The sequence below is a fragment of the Piliocolobus tephrosceles genome, chromosome 3, assembly GCF_002776525.5.
Source record: "Piliocolobus tephrosceles isolate RC106 chromosome 3, ASM277652v3, whole genome shotgun sequence".
Classification (NCBI taxonomy): Eukaryota; Metazoa; Chordata; class Mammalia; order Primates; family Cercopithecidae; genus Piliocolobus; species Piliocolobus tephrosceles.
In genome coordinates, this window is record NC_045436.1 from 104,511,976 (window position 1) to 104,533,436 (window position 21,461).

Sequence of the window (21,461 nt, forward strand, 5' to 3'; positions counted from 1 at the left end):
CCCTCCCATGACTTGTGGGGATTATGGGAGCTACAATTCAAGATGAGATTTGGGAGGGGATACGGCCAACACTTCTCTGACACCATAAGCACCTGGCTGTGGTCTGAGGAGTTCACTGGACTCTATTCCAACCGTCTTATGCAAGAGCTCCCCATTGTCATACATCAGAGTGAAACCCACCCTGAGGAACTACAGGGATACAAGCGAAAAACAATGGCCAAGTGGGCAAAGAGAGCACCACAGAATAACTCAGAGAGGAAAAATCAGTCAACAGGCAGACTACAGTCAGAATCAGGAGACTCAAAATCCTGTCTTTAAAGCCTTCCAGCCCATTACAGAAACAGGACAGAATTCCAAAGGCTTGCCTTCCATAGTGACTGTGCTGTTTACCCATGGGCAGCAGACGTGTACAGGCTGTCTGGCCTGTGTGTGGGACACAAAGATTCTGGGTAGTATCCCCAAGACCTCGAAAAGGATTCTGATTGTTTAAAGATGGATATGTTGACTGGCTGCCTTCATTCTGGTTGTCTGGTGGGCCAACCAGTCTTATCTAAAAGAGTGATGAAGAGATTGTAGCCCACACTCTGCAGATTTGCTCTTGTGCTTTTAACTTTCATAAGGAGATTTTAGTAGAGTGGGGAGAGTATGATGTAACTGGTGAAGCCATGGGCTTTGGCTTCACAGAAACTGAGATTTGAATCCTACACGTGACTTGACCAAGTGACTTACTCTCTCAGAGCCTCAGTTAGCTTATTTCTAAAATCATTAGTATCTATTTCAAGGGTATTTTCCTGACTATATGAGATAATGTATATATATAAGCCCTATATAAGCCCTGTGTCTGGCACAAAACAGTAGTCCAGTGAATTGTTTAAAAAGAAAAAGAACATCTCAGAGACAACAATGCATGCTTTCATAAAATGTTAAGTCCTTGAAAAGTTAGACTGCTATACATCTCAGCAAGAAGATCAAACTAGGCCACTAGGACCAGTCACAGGTGTAAATTCTGGGTCCTCATCATGCGTGTAACAGTTTTATTGAGACAAATCAGAAAATTAAATGCCTGTTGATGAGTAAGCCAGTCTTAAATCCTTCTGGAATAAGAAAGAATATTATTTTAATAAAAATAAATTACATTCACCAAGCACTTCTGTATGTTTAATAGTCCCTTTGTTTTACAGACTTCAAAACTTTTTCTAGTTAAGATCTGATAAGCCCTACTCATTACAACTTATCTCATTAACCACCTTGAGTTGATTATGAACCTGAAAGAGTAGCTTTCTTTTTTTGAGACAGGGTCTTGCTCTGTTGCATAGTCTGAAATACAGTGGCACAGTCGTGGCTCACTGCATCCTTGACCTGCCGAGCTCAATCAATCCTCCCATCTCAGCCTCCCAAGTAGCTGTGACTACCGGCACACACCACCGTGCCAGACTTTTTGTTTTGTTTTGTTGGTAGAGACAGGGTTTTGCCATGTTCCCCAGGCTGATCTTAAACTCATGGGCTCAAGTGATCCACCCACCTTAGCCTCCCAAAGTACTGGGATTATAGGCATGAGCCTCCATGCCCAGCCAGGATTACCATTTTTTTCAAAATGTTTATGTCCTTCTGTGACTGGAAAGCTTTATTCCTTACCAAATTATGATGACTCAAGCTATTGGATAAAATGGTCTCTGATATAATTATAAGGAAAACCTCCTGTAACTGTCAGTCTGCTGTTAATCACTTAAAAGTCCTCACATCCTCTTCAGTTTATAGGGATAAGACACTCAATGTAGTATCAACTTGAAAGGACTAGACAGGCCTTGGTCACAAGTCTCCTGCTCGCTATTGTATTAATCTGTTAACTACAGAGGAAAATTTATCAAGATTAAAAACAACATGAGATGTTCTTCACTTTTTCCCAAATTAGTTTAATGACAAACCAAACTCCTAAGTACTGGTATTCTTTTAATTCTTACTAGACCCATATTTTGTCATTTTAAAACAAAATAAGTAGTCTTATGCAGAAGAAAGAGCAATTTTCCTTACAATTTTGGTTTAGCGGTTGGCTTTTGAGAACTTAGGTTAGTGTTCTTGTTCTCAATATAGAACTTTTATTCTAGCTACTTTCTTAAAACATTTAACAGGACCACCTTGAAAATCAGAATAGAAGGGAAAATAGAACAGCATTCTAAAAGCCCACCTTTGTAACATGGTCATAAATATAGTCCCGGATCACCCTATTCAAGAATAAGTAGGTTCTTCTATTTCACTTGCAAAACCTCAATACTGTGCCTGAATCTAAAACATACAGATCTCTTTTTAAGAAAGGATGTTATGACATTTATTGAGTTGTTTAATATCCAACTCCTCTCAAAAACCTGGCTGAAACTACTGGCATTTGAGGGTGACATAAAGGCTCTTTCCTACATCTCATTCCACTGTTCCCAGTTCCTTCCTGCTCACCAGATCAGATACTGGAAAGTTATGCACCTGGATTGTCATACCCTAATTACAAGTAGAATTGTTGTCAGTAGACTACAGTTTAACTTTGTGCTCGACACTTTAACATAAGATAATTTTCAGAATCATCTTTGTACATTGTAAAACTTAGCAAAGATACCACCTATATAGGGTTCTTCACTGTCCTCACAAAAACCTACAGAGAACATTCCTCTCAGAACAATTTTAGGAAAACATATGTCTTTGCTGACCATCTATTGTGTTTTTCTTTCCTTCTTACTTTTTTTCATCAAAGGGTCTTGCTATATTGCACAGGCTTGACTCAAACTCAAGCAATCCTCCCACCCCAGCCTCCCTAGTAGCTAGGACTGTAGGCACTTGTGACACTATGTGTTTCTTTTTATAGACAATAGAAAGCTTTGTAATCCATTGTTTTCTTGACACCTATGAAGCTCAGAAATTTGTGCTTAATTTTTTTTTGTTGCAAATATATTTCCCCTCCCTATTGACATGCCCTCTTGATTACTAGATTCTTGGGTTTTTTTTATTTTTATGGCTTTATAATTCATTTGTTATTTATTTTATCTGTATTTCATTATAAACTGCCATATCTCTTTTGGAAGTGAGGTGCGATAACAGTCAAATATTTATTATATTGCTAAAGTTTATATTGTTATAAACTGTTATAACAGTTTTTATATAACAATACTATATATATTGTTTATGTATTATATGTTGTGTAATATAAACTGTAACCATATAATAAATATAATGTTTAGAATACTATGTTTTAAGAACTTGATTCAAAAGAAGATGACGTTTCACCTTTACTTTAATTATTTTTAATTCTATAGTTAGAAAATATGTGAAAGTCCGTAAGCATGTATACCATCTCTCATGGCATTTTAAAAAATTTGTCAGTAGGATTTTTTAATCTTTTTAATACATTAGGTAATGTAAATATGGTTGAGCGCATATTTTTGTTGTTGTTGGTTCTGTTTCTAATCCTAATTTTCTTGATTAGGCTTCCCCTGAAAGGTCTACAAGAACTCAGCAAAAAGAATTTCAAACTTACATTTTGGATAGTGTGATGGACCATTTGCTTGCAGCTGATGTGTTATTAGGTAATTCTGTGTTTTTGTTTTATAAAAATACCTATAATCACTTTCCTCTCTAAGCCCCAAGTAAAACTACTTTTTAATATCAGCTTTTTTCTTTCCTTTTTTGTCTGGCTTCTCATACTCAACATTATATTTGTGAGATTTATCTTGTTGCATGTAGCAGGAGTCCATTGTTTTCATTAATATATAGTATTTCATCATGTGATTATATCAATTTGTCATTTTACTCTTGACAGACAAATGAAAGTTTTCATCTTGAGATAATTTTAACAGCTGCTATAAACATTCATGTTCATATGGACCACATATATGTATAATACTTACACATATCTATTGACTATATACCTATGAGTGGAATTGTTGGGACATAGGTATATGTATGTTATCTTTTTAGTATGGCTTCCAGGACATAGAGTCAAAACACATTGAAATGTGTTTTTTCTGTATGTCTATATCTAATTACAATAAAAATATAAAACTTAATACATTTACAGTGAAGCCAACATTTGTGTATAAAACAAAGTAGAATTATAAGAGAAGGAAACATAACGGGTTAGTATACTATATATGCTACTTTTGAGTTTCTAGCAATAATACTAATCATATAACCTCTGTGCTATTAAATTACAATTTTTTTCCCGAAGTAAATTTGCCAGGAAATCTTTAGTATTGTCTTAACATGCAACTATGCACTCTCAAAGTCAAGTCACACTTTTGTACTTATTCTTATCAGTTTAGAGCAGTCATACTACACAAAGACACAACACAAATAATTTTGATTAATGGGGCAATTTAGCATTAAGTGAGAATAATAAAAATCAAATTCTGTGACATTAGGTGAGAATAATAAAAATTATTATTACCATTAGGTGAGAATAATAAAAATCAAACCTCCAGAATTTCTATGGAGGAAAGGCTTAAAGCAGTGGTCCCCAAACGTTTTGGCACTGGGGACCAGTTTCATGGAAGACAGTTTTTTCACAGACCAAGGGGAGAGGATTATGGTTTTGTGATGATTCAAGTATTACATTTATCATTTGATTATCAGAAGGATTGTGCAACCCTGGATCCCTTGCATGCACGGTTTATAATAGGGCTTGCCCTCCTATGAGAATCTAATGCCGTGGCTGATCTGACAGAAGGAGCTCCAGTGGTAATGCTTGCACACCCGCCTCATACCTGCTGTGTGGTCCGGTCCATGGCCTGGGAGTTGGGGACCCCTGGCTTAGAGGAAGCATTCTGGTTAGGAGGAGGAGCTAGGAGGATTAATCTGAAAGCAATATGTATATGCAAACACACTGAAAACACTCAGATAGCTTTAGAAAGAGAGAGAGCCAATGGTAATGATGGAGGGGCTAAACACACACACAACATTGATTATACTTTATTTTTCACAATTTTCCTGAAACTCTTTTCTGTTTGTGTTACTTCACTGCTATTAGAGCTATACTCTAAAACAGTTTTGTTTTACAGTTTTACCCTTTATTACCTTTATTACTTACACAAAATCAATTAAGATCTAATAAACTGGCCCGTTTTCTCTCAAATGGAGAACACCTGTGACTGACAGTTTATGTTGAGGAACTGCTTGTTTATCACAGACTCTCTTTAGGCTATAGGAGACTCCACAGGTAGTTTCAATCCATAACACTTTATCCTGCTGAAATTATTTATCCTGATTTCTGACCATTGAACGTCATTTTCTTCAAGTAGTACATAAAAGCTAGTAGTCATATTTCTACATGTTGTAGATACACTTATTTTTCCTTAGCCTTATTTTTTTGAGGATCTGGTCTTGTGTTGGTAGATACCAATTTTCTTAGACATTTTTTTCCTACTGGAATTTAGGGGAAGACGCATCTCTGCCTATTACCAGTGGAGGAAGCTACCAGGTATTGGTGAACAATGTGTTTTATTTCACACAGCGTGTGGTGGACAAGCTTTGGCAAGGCATGTTCAACAAAGAATCTAAACTTCTTATAGATTTTATAATTCAACTAATTGCACAGGTAATCCATTGTCACTATCAGTTGTAGAGTACATGTTCCTATTGAAAACTTTGCCTATGGTGTCAAAATTGTTGAAATGAAGTGTAACTGATAAGATAATGAATGTTAACATTTAATAAGAAGCTAAGCTTATTAAAAGTGAATGGAGACAGGCCAGGCGCAGTGACTCACACCCGTAGTATCAGCACTTTCGAAGGCCAAGGCGGGTGGATCACTTGAGGTCAGGAGTCAGAGACCAGCCTGGCCAACATGGTGAGACCCTGTCTCTACCAAAAATAAAAAAATTTGCCAGGCATGTTGGTGTGTGCCTGTAATTCCAGCTACTTGGGAAACAGAGGCAGGAGAATCACTTGAACCTAGGAGGCGGAGGTTGCAGTGAGCCAAGATCACAGTACTGCACTCCAGCCTGGGTGACAGAGCGAGACTCCGTCTCAAAAAAAAAAAAAAAAAAAAAACTGAATAGACATGCAGACTTTGAACCCCTCCCCTATTACCAATTGCCTGGTGGCAGTGTGTCCCTTGTAAAGTTGCCTAGGTGTTATTCTTTGCTACCCGGATAGATTTAAATACCTTAATACAGTTTGGTAGGTTTGTACTGCATACTGCATCCATGTGTAAAGGTTTACACAGCATGAAGAGTTGATATTAAAAGAATATTCTCTTATCAGTTAAATCTTTACAAAGTTCCTTGTAGTTTATATTCTCTTGAAGTTGTTATTTTTTGTGCATGTTCACAGTACTTTTAATTAAGGGTTTGGCCTGGTTTGGCACAATTGATTAATCTTATTTAATACTTAATGTAGAAAGTGGGAAATAATTATTACATGTTTTATTAGCATATGGTACACAGATGCATAGGCTCTCATGTCACCTAAGTCTTTTTAAAGGGATATATTTGTATTTAAGCCAAAGAGAAAAATTCTCAAACGAGGGGATGAAATTAGAATGTCAAAAAAAATGATTTTAGTAACATCTTAATTTTTTTCAGTACTTTTGAATAGTGATCATTTATCCTAACAAAATATATTTGTGAGGAGACTCCCCCTAGATGTACATCCTCATGTTCTCAGGGAGACTGCTCTGCCCACAAAAGTTAGTGGCTCCCCTCCCTGGGAGTTCTTTTTTTTATGTAGCCATCATATCATTCATTAAGTGGTATTGATGTGACTCATGGGTTCTGAAATCCATAATAGCAAGAGCTTTGTATCTTTTAACTTAGCACCTTCATACTTAGCATGGCATCTGGTATATAATAGACCTAATAAAAGTTCATGTGTGAATGATTAACAGGTGTTTTACTTTTGTCTATTGTACTAAAAACATATCTTTCATGCCTTTAGTCAAAGAGAAGATCACAGGGATTGTCACTGGATGCAGTGTATCACTGCCTCAATAGGACCATCTTGTACCAGTTCTCACGGGCACACAAAACTGTTCCTCAGCAAGTAGCTCTGCTTGATTCACTCAGGGTCCTCACTGTAAACAGAAACTTGATCCTGGGACCTGGGAACCATGACCAAGAATTCATTAGCTGTCTGGCCCACTGCTTGATCAATCTACATGCTGGAAGGTAAATCCTTTAGGTTCAGTTTGCCATGTTAAATTTGGCTTTGATGTTATTCCAACAAAATTCTTCATTTTTTTGATAGTCACATTTCTTTTACCCTTATTCTGTTTTATTTAAACCTTTATGCAAAAAGGTAAAGGGCAAGTGTTGCATTTTTGCAGTGAAATAATGGGTATCTTTTTTTCCTTTAACTTAGTTTTCTACACCTGTAAAATTTTCCGTTATCACCATATGTCACTTATATAAGGCAGTTTGCTTTTAAAGCAAACAAAATTATCTACCATTGAAGTCTAAGAGAAGTAAAAAGTAAAGCTCAATGCAGTGTTATGTGTTAAATGAGTAAAATTAGTATCTTCCAGTTGATTGCTCTGACAGATATTTCATTAGAGTCTCCCGGGGCCAAGCCTTGAATTAGGGGGTGGTACAAAATATAAGTAAGATAGACCCTGTGGCAGCCTTCTTGAGGGGAAACAGCTAAGCAAGACCAGTCAGCTGTATTGAGTGATCTGCTAGGAACAACCCAGTGCTTTGGAGGCACATAAGAGGGGCCCCTAACCTGAAAGAAATACCTGCTGAGCTGCAGCTTGAGACCTGGTTGGGGAGGACAAGAGAATGGAGACAACTGCTACTGGAAGAAAGAACAGTCTGTATGAATGCCCAGAGGGAAGAAAGAGTGGCACCTCAGGGGAACTGCAACTGTTTCACTACAGGAGCAGAGTAGTGAGATATAAGACTGGAGAGAGGACACAGGCATATTAGAAAAATGTTAGTTGAATGAACGTTTTGTAATTGTTAGGTTAAAATATTCACAATAATCAAAACGCATATTAAATATTAAGGTAATAATCTTGATGCTATCGATTAGTCTAATTACATTTAGTCAAGTGGATTTATTTGATCACCTCTTAAAAATGGCATCTTCCTGGCAAACTAGAGCTCTATTCTGTGCATCTGCTGAGTAGACATTCAGTGTCTGCTGGTAATGGAAGTGGAGTAATTCTTAGTTACTGTAGTCTTCAGCTAATCATTTCCTTCATAAAGTTTAAACTGACTGGAATTTTTCAGCAATGTGGATGGATTCGGACTGGAAGCAGAAGCCCGCATGACCACATGGCACATTATGATCCCCTCTGACATTGAACCAGATGGTAGTTACAGCCAAGATATTAGTGAAGGTAATTGCCTCAACTTGGGATGTTTTTAAATTTTTGTGGTTGTTTTATCTCCAGTTTTTAAGACATAACCAACAAATTGGCTTCAGAAACTGCCAGCATTGACAGCAACTCTCCCAGTAGAGCAACCTATACATAGACCAAGAGTCCCCTCATGCCAGTAAGAGTAAAGCGCGAACCAGTAATGTTGCTAAGCTCATTGTTTCTTAGTAACACTGTGAGATTTGGTGGTGGTATTAATATTTACATTTGCTTAAGTATAAATACTACCTTGGAATTAACTATAAAGAGAACTGCCCAATGGTAATGCTAGGAATATCACATCAGAGTAGGCAAATATTGCTTGAGACAGGTTATCAATAGTGCTATTTTTTATTCTTCTTTATACTCTCTTTTTTTTTTTTTTTTTTTTTAAATCTTGCTCAGTCACCCAGGCTGGAGTGCAGTGGCACAATTTCAGCTCACTACAACCTTTACCTTTTGGGTTCAGGTGATTCTCATGTCTCAGCCTCCTGAGTTGCTGGGACTGCAGGCGAGCATCACCGTGCCTGGCTAATTGTTTTTGTATTTTTAGTAGAGACAGGGTTTCACCATGTTGGCCAGACTGGTCTCAACCTCCTGACCTCAAGTGATCCACCAGCCTCCACCTCCCAAAGTGCTGGGATTACAGCTGTGAGCCCACTGTGCCCCCCGGCCCCTCTCTCTTTTTTTTTTTTTTTTCTTTTTTTTTGAGACAGAGTCTCGCTCTGTAGCCCAGGCTGGAGTGCAGTGGCGCGATCTAGACCTCGGCTCACTGCAAGATCTTTTTTCAATCTGGTTTTCCCACTGATCCTGTAAGCATTGCATATTGAAGTCTTTGTATGGATTGATTTCTTACTTCCACATGTTTAGTGATAAAGAGAAATCACTCTGGTAGTGTTTTTCTCCCCAGAAATACTGTGCAATAGTTTTACATATGGCTTCATTGTCAGGAAGCACAGCACTCGTTTTAATTTCATTCCTTCATTTAAACATGAATTTATTCTCTGTTCTTTCACCAAAATGTTTTGAATCCTAAACACCAAGGATGTGGTTATTATTTTCACCCCCTGAAGAACTGGCATTGGTTCTCATAGCAAGGTCCTCACAATAGCAACATCAGTATCATTTGGGAACTTGGTAGAAAAGCAGATTCTGTTGCCCTACTCTGACCTACTGAATCAGAAACCCTGGGGTGAGGGACTAACAGAGCTTATTATCACAGGCCCTCAGGTGATTGCTGAGGGCTGACTGGTCTGGAGGAGGTGTCAGGCTTACAAACAAGGAATCCAAAGTAAGAATGAATTTCATAGTAAAAGTCTTCTCAAAATATTTCTTTTCTTGTGCAAAATATTCAAGAATACTAACTTAGTTTTGAACTCACCTTAAACATTCAGATCTAAAAATTACTTTTAAATGGGGGATAAGTTTTTAATCTAGAAAAAGTTAGATACTTACATATATATAATTTCCAATTTTATAAATAAAAATGTAGTTCTTTTGTATGAATATAAAGATATTTTTAATGTTTTCTAAATAGGCAGCCACAGTTTGAGTTGTCTAAATAACCTTTTCACTGGGCTAGATACAACATGAGCTTTTTTTTTTTTAAACAATTAAATATTGTAGGCAAAATTCCTACATGTAAACATGAAGAAAAATAAAAACTAACTTTATGCCTTGTTTTGATCATTTGCTTGCTTGTTTGTTTGTTTGTTTACTAGGGCGTCAGCTTCTCATAAAAGCTGTCAACAGAGTTTGGACTGAACTGATACATAGTAAGAAACTAGTCTTAGAGGAGCTTTTCAAAGTAACTCTGCCTGTGAATGAAAGGGGCCACGTGGACATAGCTACAGCAAGGCCACTCATTGAGGAAGCTGCCCTGAAGTGCTGGCAGAATCATTTGGGTAAGGCCTATAGAGATATTATGACCAGGAGATTTACATTTGGCTGTCATATATGAGTATACTTTAAATATGTGATTACAGCATTCCCAAAAGGATACTATAAAGTCAGTGGAAATGAAAATCAATATAACAACCATTCTAGAATGATTATACCGAGATCTTACTTTTCTTTGAGTTTCTTTTTTTATATCTGAGGTATATTATACATTAGGCATTTTTGCATTCAGAATGTAATACATTGCTAGCAGCTCTAGTATGGTCACTGTCTTGGCTACAGGTCAACAATCCCTTAACTATAATTTAGAAATTCAAAAAGCTCTGTTTTTTTTCATTAATTTGGTGCCAAAACTGACTTTATAGCAGAACCTAACTTATCTTTCTTTGTCCTACTTGGTATGGGAATATTCATACATTTTGTTGCAGTAATATTGATGTATTAAATTATAGCTTTTTACCGTAGATTATGTGGTGCCATTATATAATCCACAGTGTATAAGCTATATAACCTTTTAAAAATCCAAAACATTTCTAAGTTGCGAAGTATACCCAACACCAAAGATTTTAATTAGGTGATTATGAATTATTAATATAGAAACTCATAGTTACATGTGCATGTTACTACAGAGCTGTGAAGTTTCAACCAACTATAAGTTCAGGTAATACAGTAATTTGCAAGCAATCATCCTTAAACAAGATTACCAATAAATAAATTTGTGATATCTAAATGTAATGTCTGCATCTGTAATATGTGCTGCTTTTGTTAACTACAGCATTGTAGTTTATAACCACATATGAAAGTTTTAAAAGGAAGATTCATAAATACATGGAGAAATTATAAAATAATCTAATTTAATTTTTCATAGCCCATGAAAAGAAATGCATAAGTCGAGGAGAAGCTTTAGTGCCCACCACACAGTCCAAATTATCCCGTGTCAGCAGTGGCTTTGGTCTTTCCAAGTTAACAGGATCAAGAAGGAATCGAAAAGAAAGTGGTCTTAGTAAACACAGTCTTTCCACCCAGGTACTTTTTTAGTTTCATTGATGATATTATTAGAAATTTATATTTCAAGGTTTAGTTGTAGTATTTTATATAATATACTTAACATGTACAAGCAGTTGATTGGAAATGAAACTTTCCTGTATTTTTGCTTTAGAATAAAGATAGAAGTAATCCAGAGTATGGGAATTTCTCTCATTTTCTTATGATAAAAGTATTTATTAGTGCTATTTACTTATTACACATTTTATAACTGGATATAAGATGAGATTTAGAGATTAATATATGGTCAGACTACGGATAATTTTCTCGCAATTTTCCCAGCTTTCAATAATGTTATTACTAATAATTATATAAATTTTAAGGCAATAGCCGAACAAGCCTTTTTAAATTTTTAGTCTTCTTGTATATACCTATAATTGATGGTTTTTTAAAAGCTCATCTGCCTCCAGCATTAACTTCTTCCTCCTACTTCCTTCACCATCCCAGAATCTAAGTGGCAGCTATGAAAGGGTCTGAGAGAAATAGTATGTGTCAGCCTTCTCATGCATCAGGTTAGGTTTTCTAGGAAGCAAACTCTGAGATGGAGTTCAGTGTGCATAATGTATATTAGGGGGTGCCCTTGGAATCAATACCTGTGGAAGGGAGAAGAAAGCAGGATTGGATATAGGGAAGAGTCAGGCTGCAGTGCTGGTCTAGTGACAGCCTCAGCCAAACTAAGTGGAGCTTTGAGGATAGAATACCCTCTTAGAATTGACCTCCATTAAGCTGAAATGTGTGATTCTTCTCACCCCTAGATCATTGGATGTGGGGCACCCCATCTTCCTTCTGCAGCTAAGGCCATCCCTGAGGGTGTGGACAGCAGCCCAGAAACGTGGGCAGAAAGCCCTTCCTTGAAGGGGGTTGGGGGGTAGGAGAGCATGCAGATCTTTGTCCATCACACAAGCATGGAATTCATTCCGAATTTTTTGTTTTAGTTTTCTGTGTTGGTGCTTTTGGCAGAATTTTAACCAATTACTTAGCATTAATTTCAAGGGTAATTAACTATTTTTTTCCAGAAATCCATGAAATATTAAGACTCTTTTTCCATCCATTGTTAGGAGATTTCACAGTGGATGTTTACTCACATTGCTGTTGTTCGCGACTTAGTAGATACACAATATAAAGAATATCAGGAGGTAAGGATTTATAATCATCATAATGGTTTGTTTTACATTTTTTGTATGTAAAAGATCTCTGTTTGTCCTGGTATCTTTCTGCCCATTTTAAGGTACTTGCTGGACTGTATTCATCATCAGATGATGGTTTTAATTATTACTGCCATCAGATACTTTGGCTACTGATTTTAGGATGGAAAATTTTAATCTTCTCTCAACAAACTGCATTTCAAAAAGCAACTAACTGAAAATGAGCCCAGCTGAATTCTGTTGACATTCACTACTGACATGTTACATGTCTTTGTTCCTAATAAAAATAAAAATGTAAGGATGAGCCTTTTCTGGCTTTTAACAAGGAGATTGTGAAAACATGCATCCAAGTCTCTGAGAAGTCTCTTAAAATTGTAAAAAATTACAAGATTAAATGAAATTATTTTTTACTACCCTACAAGTGGTTGGTGATTATGTCAGTGAAAAATAAATTTATTGAAATTCTCTTGGTAAATTCATAATTACTGAAAAGCTTATCTTAAATATTTTATTCTCAGATTAGCTGTTTTGGATCTATTAAAGGTTTCTGAATGGTTAACTGCTAATATTTTATGGATATCACGCTAGAGTCTTAGTTTCCCCAACCAAAGAACATATAAGTACTACTGTGATAGGTAAATTTTTAATTATTTACTCAGTAATCTTTACTGACAGTTATATTTTAGAAATCTTTATTTTTAGATTTAAATTGTGTATACTTACATTCCATGAATCACTGGGCAAGTTATCATTGTCTACTGTTGAAATGTTACATATTTGTCATTTGATAGATAAGAAGAACTTGTACTGTGACATAATTTCCTTTTAAGTAAAATGGTTTGCATCTATCCCAGTGGCCAGGAGAAAATGGTTTCTCTTTGATTTTTGTAAGAATGTCATGTTTCCTCTTAATGCTGCATGTTTACATTCTTCATCTAAAATCTTTGGAAATGTTTACCTAGTTCACCAGTAATCAAGCCTGTTGGCACTTTTTCTTCATCTGATTTCCTAGACTATCCCCTGTGAATGTTGTGGTAGCTATTTTCCAGTTTGGTGTATCCTTAAATTACCATATGTATTTATTAGCGCACATAGGGCTAACCATTTCAACATATTTTCATCATAATATTACCATCTTTTCTGTGCCAGATAAATGGACTTCTTTCAACTCTCTGTTCCACTGTATTGCACACTCTACCCTATACATGTCTGTCATTTACTTGATGCTTTAAGAAGTCCACCTTCTACAACAAACCCGCTTACTTTAACCATAAACAAATGTAATTTTACTTTTATAGGGTTAACTGAAATGGTGTGGATTGTGTTTGTTTCCAAATAATAACTTGATTTTCAGTGATTTGTAGACTTGTTACTGTTACTCCTGCTTTTGCTTGAAAACCGACCTGGACTCTTTCCTATCAGCGTCAGCAGAATGCCCTGAAGTACGTGACGGAAGAGTGGTGCCAGATCGAGTGCGAGCTGTTGCGGGAGCGGGGGCTGTGGGGCCCTCCCATCGGCTCCCACCTCGACAAGTGGATGCTGGAGATGACAGAAGGGCCCTGCAGGATGAGGAAAAAGATGGTGCGAAACGATATGTTTTATAACCATTACCCTTACGTGCCAGAAACTGAACAAGAGACAAATGTGGCGGTGAGTATGCAGAATTCAATGATCACAGTGGCTCTTTCAAGTTTTTATTTTCCATTGTAAGCGTTTTTTCTCTATTAAGTCAGTTACCTCAAATAGCTAATTTAAAAAATTCTACAAACTCCATTGAATTGATAACTTCAGAGTGGAGGTAGAGTGAAAAGATGCAACAGTGCAAGAAGGAGACATCATGATAAAGAGGTTTAGAGCAGAGACTCCAGAGCCAGACTGCCCAAATTTAAGACCTGACTCCGCCGCTTTGCTATTACGGCTGGGTTACGGGTCATTAAACCTCTCCGGGTTTTCGTTTTATTATGCCTGAATTCGAGCAAATAATAGTTCCACCTCATAGGACTATTAGGAGGATTAAGTTCATTAAAATTAGTTAAGTATTTAGAATAGTGTCTGGTCCAGAATAAGCACTATATATTAGAACACATGAATCTTCTAAGTAGCTCTGATCATATAAGGTGAGGCAGCTTGAATTGTTCCAATGCCTCTTATTTTTCTCTGACAAACACCCTGGCTCCATTTATCTTGTACTGATTAGTTTAACCTCAGTCCTGATGCTAATATAGCTCTTAGCATCAACCGAAGTGTGCATCAGCAGAGTAACAGATAAATAAAATATGCTGTGTATACATAATGGAATAGTATTCAGCCTTAAAAAATAAGGAAAGCCTGTTATTTGTAACAATGTATATGAACCTGGAGGACATTATGTTACATGAAATAAGCAAAGTGCAGAAGGACAAATACTACATGATCCATCTCACTTATATGGGGCATCTAAAACAATCAAACTCAGAAGCGAAGAATAGAATGAAGGTTTCCAGAGGCCGAGAAATGAGGGGAATAAGGAGATGTTGGTCAAAGGGTACAGTTTCAGATAAACAGGAGGAATACATTTTTTTGAGATCTATTACATTCCTAGTGACTATAATTGATAATAATGTATTGTACATTTCTAAATTGCTAAGAGAGTACATTTCAAATGTTCTTGGCACAAAAATTGTTAAGTATTTGAGGTGCTGAATATGTTAATTAGCTTGATTTAATCATTCAAACAATATACATATGACATCACTTTGTACACCATAAACAATTATAATTTGTCAATTAACAGTAACATTTCTAAAATAATATATGTAGGTCTTAGCTCCTGCTGATAGTTACTAAAATTTTGGAAGATAGCTCCCTAAAGTCTGCTTTTCTCAAAGCTATTCAATTCTGTCAAGAATGCCATACTTGATGCAGCTGTGCCTTAAAGCACTATAATTTCTAATTCTGGAGCACTGTAAAAAAGGTAATCCACCCATATTTTTGCAGCCTGTTACTAGCACTTACTTTTATAAGAGCAAAGCAACAATATGATCTTTTAATTGTTAGTCTTTTTCCCTAACAATCTATTAAGAATTTAAGGCATTAGCAGTTTGATAAAGTATTTCTTATTGAGTCAATGCTTAAATTGAATCCATTCAAGAATACTAAAATATAAATATGCTTTCCCAAATATATGACCAACTCACTGTTTAGATTTAACTAAGGCATATACTTTTGAATTATTTTTACAATAACCATAATATTTTTATCTGTACTCCTTTCCTTCCTTGTAATAATGTCATTTGTTTACAAAAGTGTATTTAAACTTCTATATCAGATAAAAACAAAGTACCCTATTAAGAGTTCACACCTACAACCATAGTATCATCAGCATTTTACCTAGGCAAAGGAATTCACCAGCCTGTGAAATCAAAACAGACACTGTCATAAATAAGTATGCACCAGATGGAACTTATTTATTTAACAGGTGGGTTATGTATGGGAAAATACAAGACAGTTGAGAAATGTTGGAGATACTTTCACCTAAAAGGAAAAAGTTGTCAGGAAGGAGAGACAGTTACAGAATATAGAATTCATGCTGCATAGTTGATGCACAAATCAAGGTCAAGATTAATCTGCTATGGTGTAATTTTCTGAAATAATTTTTATTTTGGTTTTAGTAGTTCACATCTTTTGTAAATTTGAAATGCCATTAAACGTCCACTGTATCTTTTGGAATATACATTCTGGCAGTGTAAAAAACAAATTTTCAAAAAGTTATAATATCTGTTATTCCACTGAATTCTACCATCAAATCAAAAAAGAGGAGCTCATATTTACAGAGCACAATGAGCTAGATCAAGCTTCTCCAATCCGAGGCCCATGGGTCACGTATAGCCCAGGATGGCTTTGAATGCGACCCAACACAAATTCATACACTTTCTTAAAACATAATGAGACTTTTGCCAGGCACGGTGGCTCACACCTGTAATCCCAGCACTTTGGGAGGCCGAGGCAGGCAGATCACCCGAGGTCGGGAGTTCAAGACCATGCTGACCAACATGGAGAAACCCCATCTTTACTAAAGATAGAAAATGAGCCGGATGTGGTGGCACATGCCTGTAATCCCAGCTACTCGGGAGGCTTGAGCCCAGGTGGCAGAGGTTGTGGTGAACTGAGATTGCACCATTGCTCTCCAGCCTGGGCAACAAGAGCAAAACTCCGTCAAAAAAAAAAAGAGAGAGAATTTTTTTTTAAATGTCATCAGCTATTGTTAGTCTTAGTGTATTTTATGTATGACCCAAGACAAGTTTTCTTCCAATATGGCCTAGGAAGCGGAAAGATTGGACACTCCTGAGCTAGATGCTTTACAGAGCAGTTTGAATGCATTTTGTTTCAGTCTCATAACAGCCCTCTGAAGTACAGTTAATATTGTTATCCCAGTTTTACAGATGAGAAAATGAAACCTAGAGTGGTTAAGGAACCCCTTCTAGGCTCCAGCTGCGAAGTAGTATAGTAAGGTAGGAGTATAGTTCAACAGTCCCTTAGGAGTTGAATCACTTTGAAAAAGAAAAGATTCTAATGTTTGCCCATTTTATGACATTATCCATTGGTAGTGAATGTATTCTATATTAGGTTTTATCTCTCTATTGCTAACAAAGTGCCTGAATACTTAATGAATATTGAGTGAATGAACTGCCAGCATTCTTGTCTTTCCTAAGTTATAGACTTTTTTCCTTTGCTTTCTCTTTAGCATTCTATAGAATTTTCCTAAATCTAAAACTTTTCCATTAAAATGGCCTTGAATGCAATTTTATGGGCCCTGTAGTTTATACAGTTTAGGAGAGGGCTTTATAAGAAAAAGAGTAAAAATTATGAATATAAAATTAGTAGGGCTTTGTTTCCAGGGTTTTGAAAGGGACTTATGCAAGTGAAGGCCACTAAAGTTTAAACTACCTTAACTTCATAGTAAATCCACCTCTGCCCTGATCTATATTAAAAAATATTGCCTCCCAGAGTTAGAGGTCAATCAGTTCTTTCCTTTAAACTTCCATGAATTTGTTGCCCTCCTTGCATGCATGTTTAATATAGTCAGTACTTTTTGTGATATGTTTGTGCCAACCTAAAGTTGCTTTTGAAGCCTCACCTGGTGCAAGGGCAAATGATTTGATCTTTTGCATTATTGATTAAAATAATTATTATTTATCAGTAACATTTCCATTTTTTTGTCCTGTCACTTAAGCTGAAGAATACAGTGGTGATTAAAAAATTAATTTCTTGTTTTAAGGTCTTTGATTTGTTAGAAATAAATGAGGTGATTTTTTTTTTTTTTACTCATTAAAGTTTTATTTCTTAAACTTTGATAATGTTACATACTGTATAAAAAATAGCTTACCTAGTATAAGTTTTGAATTTTATTGATTTTAAATTGATGTTTGTGTATAGAATATGGAACATATTCAGACTTTACAGCGTTGAAAGTTTATCAACTAAAATTATTGTAATAAAAATTGTAATAATTATTATCTTGAGAAAAATTAAGTACATGTGGAAAATTCTGTATTCGCACATAAAAATGATTTATACTTTTCACAGAGTAACCTTCCTTGGGGAGTAATTTTCATAATTAAAAGAACTGAATTATACTATAATTCTGTAATTTAAACAAATATTATAGATAGTGTAAGATGTAAGCCTGGGATGTGCTGAAAATTCAAAATCTGGTTGTTCCTCTGAATCCTAAGGGAGGAAAATAATGCATATTTTGCCATTTTAAAAAAATTGTTTTTAAATATTAACTAGGCTTTAATTATATAATTCCCTTATTTTTAAAGAATAATAATCTCAAACACATTTACCATTCTTTGCAAAGTTCATTAGGGTGAAGACTTTGCCTGTTAAGTTGGGGTTACTTAGGGGCAGGAAGCAAGTCAACTTTTAGGTTCCTTTTCTAACTAGGAGAGTTTCTTGTGGCTGCCTCAATATGTATTTTTATATAATGTGTAAATGTCACAAGACTCACAGAAACTAAACAGCTCATTTAGTACATTTCATTGCCAGCATTGTAGAAAAATTTGAAGTAAAAGGACTATAAAATTATTTTCTAGAAACTCTGACTTTGAAAAATATAGGTTTCTGTGTAAACAATTATAGTAATAATTTAATGCTTTTTTAAATAAAAGGAAACCAAAATAATGCTAAAATTATTGGTATAACATATTTACTATTGAGTGCTGGGCCTTTTAGTAAAATAAGAACTGGTTAATCAATCAGTGAGCAAATATGTATTTAATCGGCAATATACTATATGGTGCCAGGAAAAATATAAGAGTATACTTAGTAGACCCTGCCTACATCCTGGCTGGGAGTATATGTAGTGAATGTCACAGTTAGGTGTGACATTGGTAATTGGTCTGTTTTGTTGTATTTGTTTGTTGCATATCTATCCAACAGTCTATCTTATTTTTTTATTCATTTGTTTTAAGACAAGGTATTGCTCTGTTGCCCAGGCTGGAGTGCAGTGGCGATCTTGGCTCTCTGTAGCCTCGACCACCTGGGCTCAAGTAATCCTCTCGCCTCAGTCTCCCAAGCAGCTGGGATTACAGGCACGTGCCACTATGCCGGGCTATTTTTGGATTTTTTGGTAGAGATGGGGGGTTCGCCATGTTGCCCAGGCTGGTCTTGAACTCCGAGTTCTAGCAATCCACCCACCTCGGCCTCCCAAAGTGCTGGGATTATAGGTGTGAGCTACCACTCCTGGTCCTATCTTGTTTTTGTTTGTTCGTTTGTTTGTTTTGTTTTATGAATTTCAGAGCGAGTTGAAGAATCAGTTTTCTTCATTTTCATGTGCATATTATGAGTTCAATATTTGTTTACAATTCTTTTTTTCCTGAAGGAAATTTTATATACCTTGAAATATACAAATCTTAAGTGTATCATTCAGTGATTTTTTTTTCTTCCTTTTTTTAATGTTGGATTTCTTGATCTGTTTTTGCCATTAAAATGCTTTTATTTTATTATGGTCTAGTCAGTGCATTTTAACAAATACATACATTACACTTTTATCATCTAAATCCCTACCAAGATAAAGAACATTGATTAGACATTAAAGATTATTTTTCAATATAAGATATACCTTTACAAGTTTGCTTTTAAAAAGAATCACTAAAACCATGTGAAGTATTTGTAAGTATGCCTAGTGGGCCATGGTTTTGCCTTGGGAAGCAAACATTTGTGAAAACATTTTGCCTGCTCATGTTTACTGTACGGAAATGTACCAGAAGTCATCACCAGATATAAACCATGAACAGGAAGGAAATTCGAAAGTGGTTTTTGGTTGCATTATTGTCTGTAGCTACCTGTGTGCTTACATGAAGCCACATGCTACAGCTCAACAGAATTGCCTTCTTATTAACCAGGATTTTATTCTGAAAATAAAATATAAAGCCATTACCTAATTCTTTTAAAAGTACTCTAGAAAAACTTCTGATCTGGGAGCTGATGATCCAGTCTACCCTCTGCTTTCAGTCTTTCTGGGATGGTGAAGGTAGTGAAGGAAGTAGGTAGGTCTTTATGCTTTTAAGGGAGCATTCTTAAAAGAGAGTGATGTCTGTGGTATGGAGTATTGTAAATGATAGCTTAAAACAGCCATTTGCCCCTGTTACAACACAGATTTAGGGATAACCCCAGGGAAAGGAAGATGGAAGATACTAGCTAGCATTAGGTTCTGTTATCCTGATTTCAGGTTTGTTTTCTTTTTTTTTTTTTTTTTTTGAAACAGTATAAAGAGTTGCCTGTAAATCATCCAAGTCAATGGCAATCTGTGCTGAAGTTTTGCCTGTGTAATTTGTAAGAGTTCGTCCTGTTCAATAGCACTGAGACATTTGGTGTATTTAAGGTTTACTTAAAACTGCTTTTGATCTGTGAGAAAGTAACCACAAGATGCTAAGTGATTGTTTAAGCTGCTTTGGCTATCATGTTAATTTTCTTTGAGTAATTACATCTTTCATATTTCATACAGTCCTCAAGAAAAATTTTATTTTTGTGTTCCTCTTTATGTTTTTTTTTCTGATATGTCTATACTTAATACCCTGTTTTCAGTCTGAGATCCCAAGTAAACAGCCTGAGACACCCGATGATATTCCTCAAAAGGTAAAACACAAATTACAGTAAAAGAATGTAAACTACTTGTAGTTTTGTTTTTTGTTTTCTGGGTTTTTTTAAGTGCATGCTAGATTAGACTAACTTAAAAGATTGGCTTTCAATTTGTTCTTCCTATAAGTTCCTTAGAGATGAACAGTTGATTTCCTTCAGGCTGAGAGATGTTGTTCTACTGTTTCTCAGCTTTTTCTAATTGTCTCTTTTTAGGATTTATATGCTGCTCACTAACAGGCTGAGTTTTCACTGCTCTCACTACAAAAACATGTATTGCTTCACACATAAACTAACAAATTATGAGGCATGTTAGTAATGGGCAGCCTGGCATCTTCAACTTTTCAGTTACTCATTCAATTCTAAATACTAAAGTGTGTATTTTGAGAATGCAGCAATGTCTCCTCTTTTAAAATTATTTTTTTCAATCAGAATGAATGGAAACTAAGAGTGTGTGATCACTTTTTAAAATACAAATTTATTTTAATTAGTAGAAAAGTTAATTATCCTTTTTATATTCCAGAAAGATGAAAGTACATAATTCAATAAAAAATGTAGTTTTTTAGGACACAGAAGTATATCTCAAAATATTTAGAGAAAAATTCTTGTAGGTCAATTTTGAATCTGTATATGAAGTCAGTAATCAAGTAGATGCTGTCCCACATCTATTAATTCATTGTCTTGCCCATCACTAACAATGCTTTTATCTTTTTAAATATTAGCAATTTGAGTTGAAGATATCTCATACAAAAGAATTTTTATGGTACAAAATCTACTACCTTCCTTTCATTTTCAAAAATAGTGTAGTGTTCTTGTTTGTTTACCCATCAGATCCTCCAAATTGTAATATTATTTTACATCGTTTTAATACTTTCCTGTGTCAAGAAATATTTTCAGTCTCCATTTGCTGTATATCA

At 35.5% G+C, this 21,461-nt stretch overlaps 1 protein-coding gene across 5 annotated transcripts in view; it reads left to right on the forward strand.

Moving 5' to 3' along the window:
* The window catches only part of WDFY3 (WD repeat and FYVE domain containing 3), a 315,830-nt gene that overhangs the window by 239,454 nt on the left and 54,915 nt on the right, over window positions 1-21,461 (forward strand). For 4 of the 5 annotated variants that reach the window (XM_023222515.2, XM_023222514.2, XM_023222516.2 and 1 more), the window contains 9 exons: window positions 3,470-3,569; window positions 5,415-5,575; window positions 6,916-7,145; window positions 8,208-8,317; window positions 10,057-10,239; window positions 11,103-11,260; window positions 12,337-12,414; window positions 13,846-14,073; window positions 20,494-20,544. In XM_023222515.2, the coding sequence (XP_023078283.1) occupies window positions 3,470-3,569; window positions 5,415-5,575; window positions 6,916-7,145; window positions 8,208-8,317; window positions 10,057-10,239; window positions 11,103-11,260; window positions 12,337-12,414; window positions 13,846-14,073; window positions 20,494-20,544 (1,299 nt within the window). The remainder of the gene's footprint in view (window positions 1-3,469; window positions 3,570-5,414; window positions 5,576-6,915; window positions 7,146-8,207; window positions 8,318-10,056; window positions 10,240-11,102; window positions 11,261-12,336; window positions 12,415-13,845; window positions 14,074-20,493; window positions 20,545-21,461) is intronic. The other variant, XM_023222517.2, reaches the window with a different exon arrangement.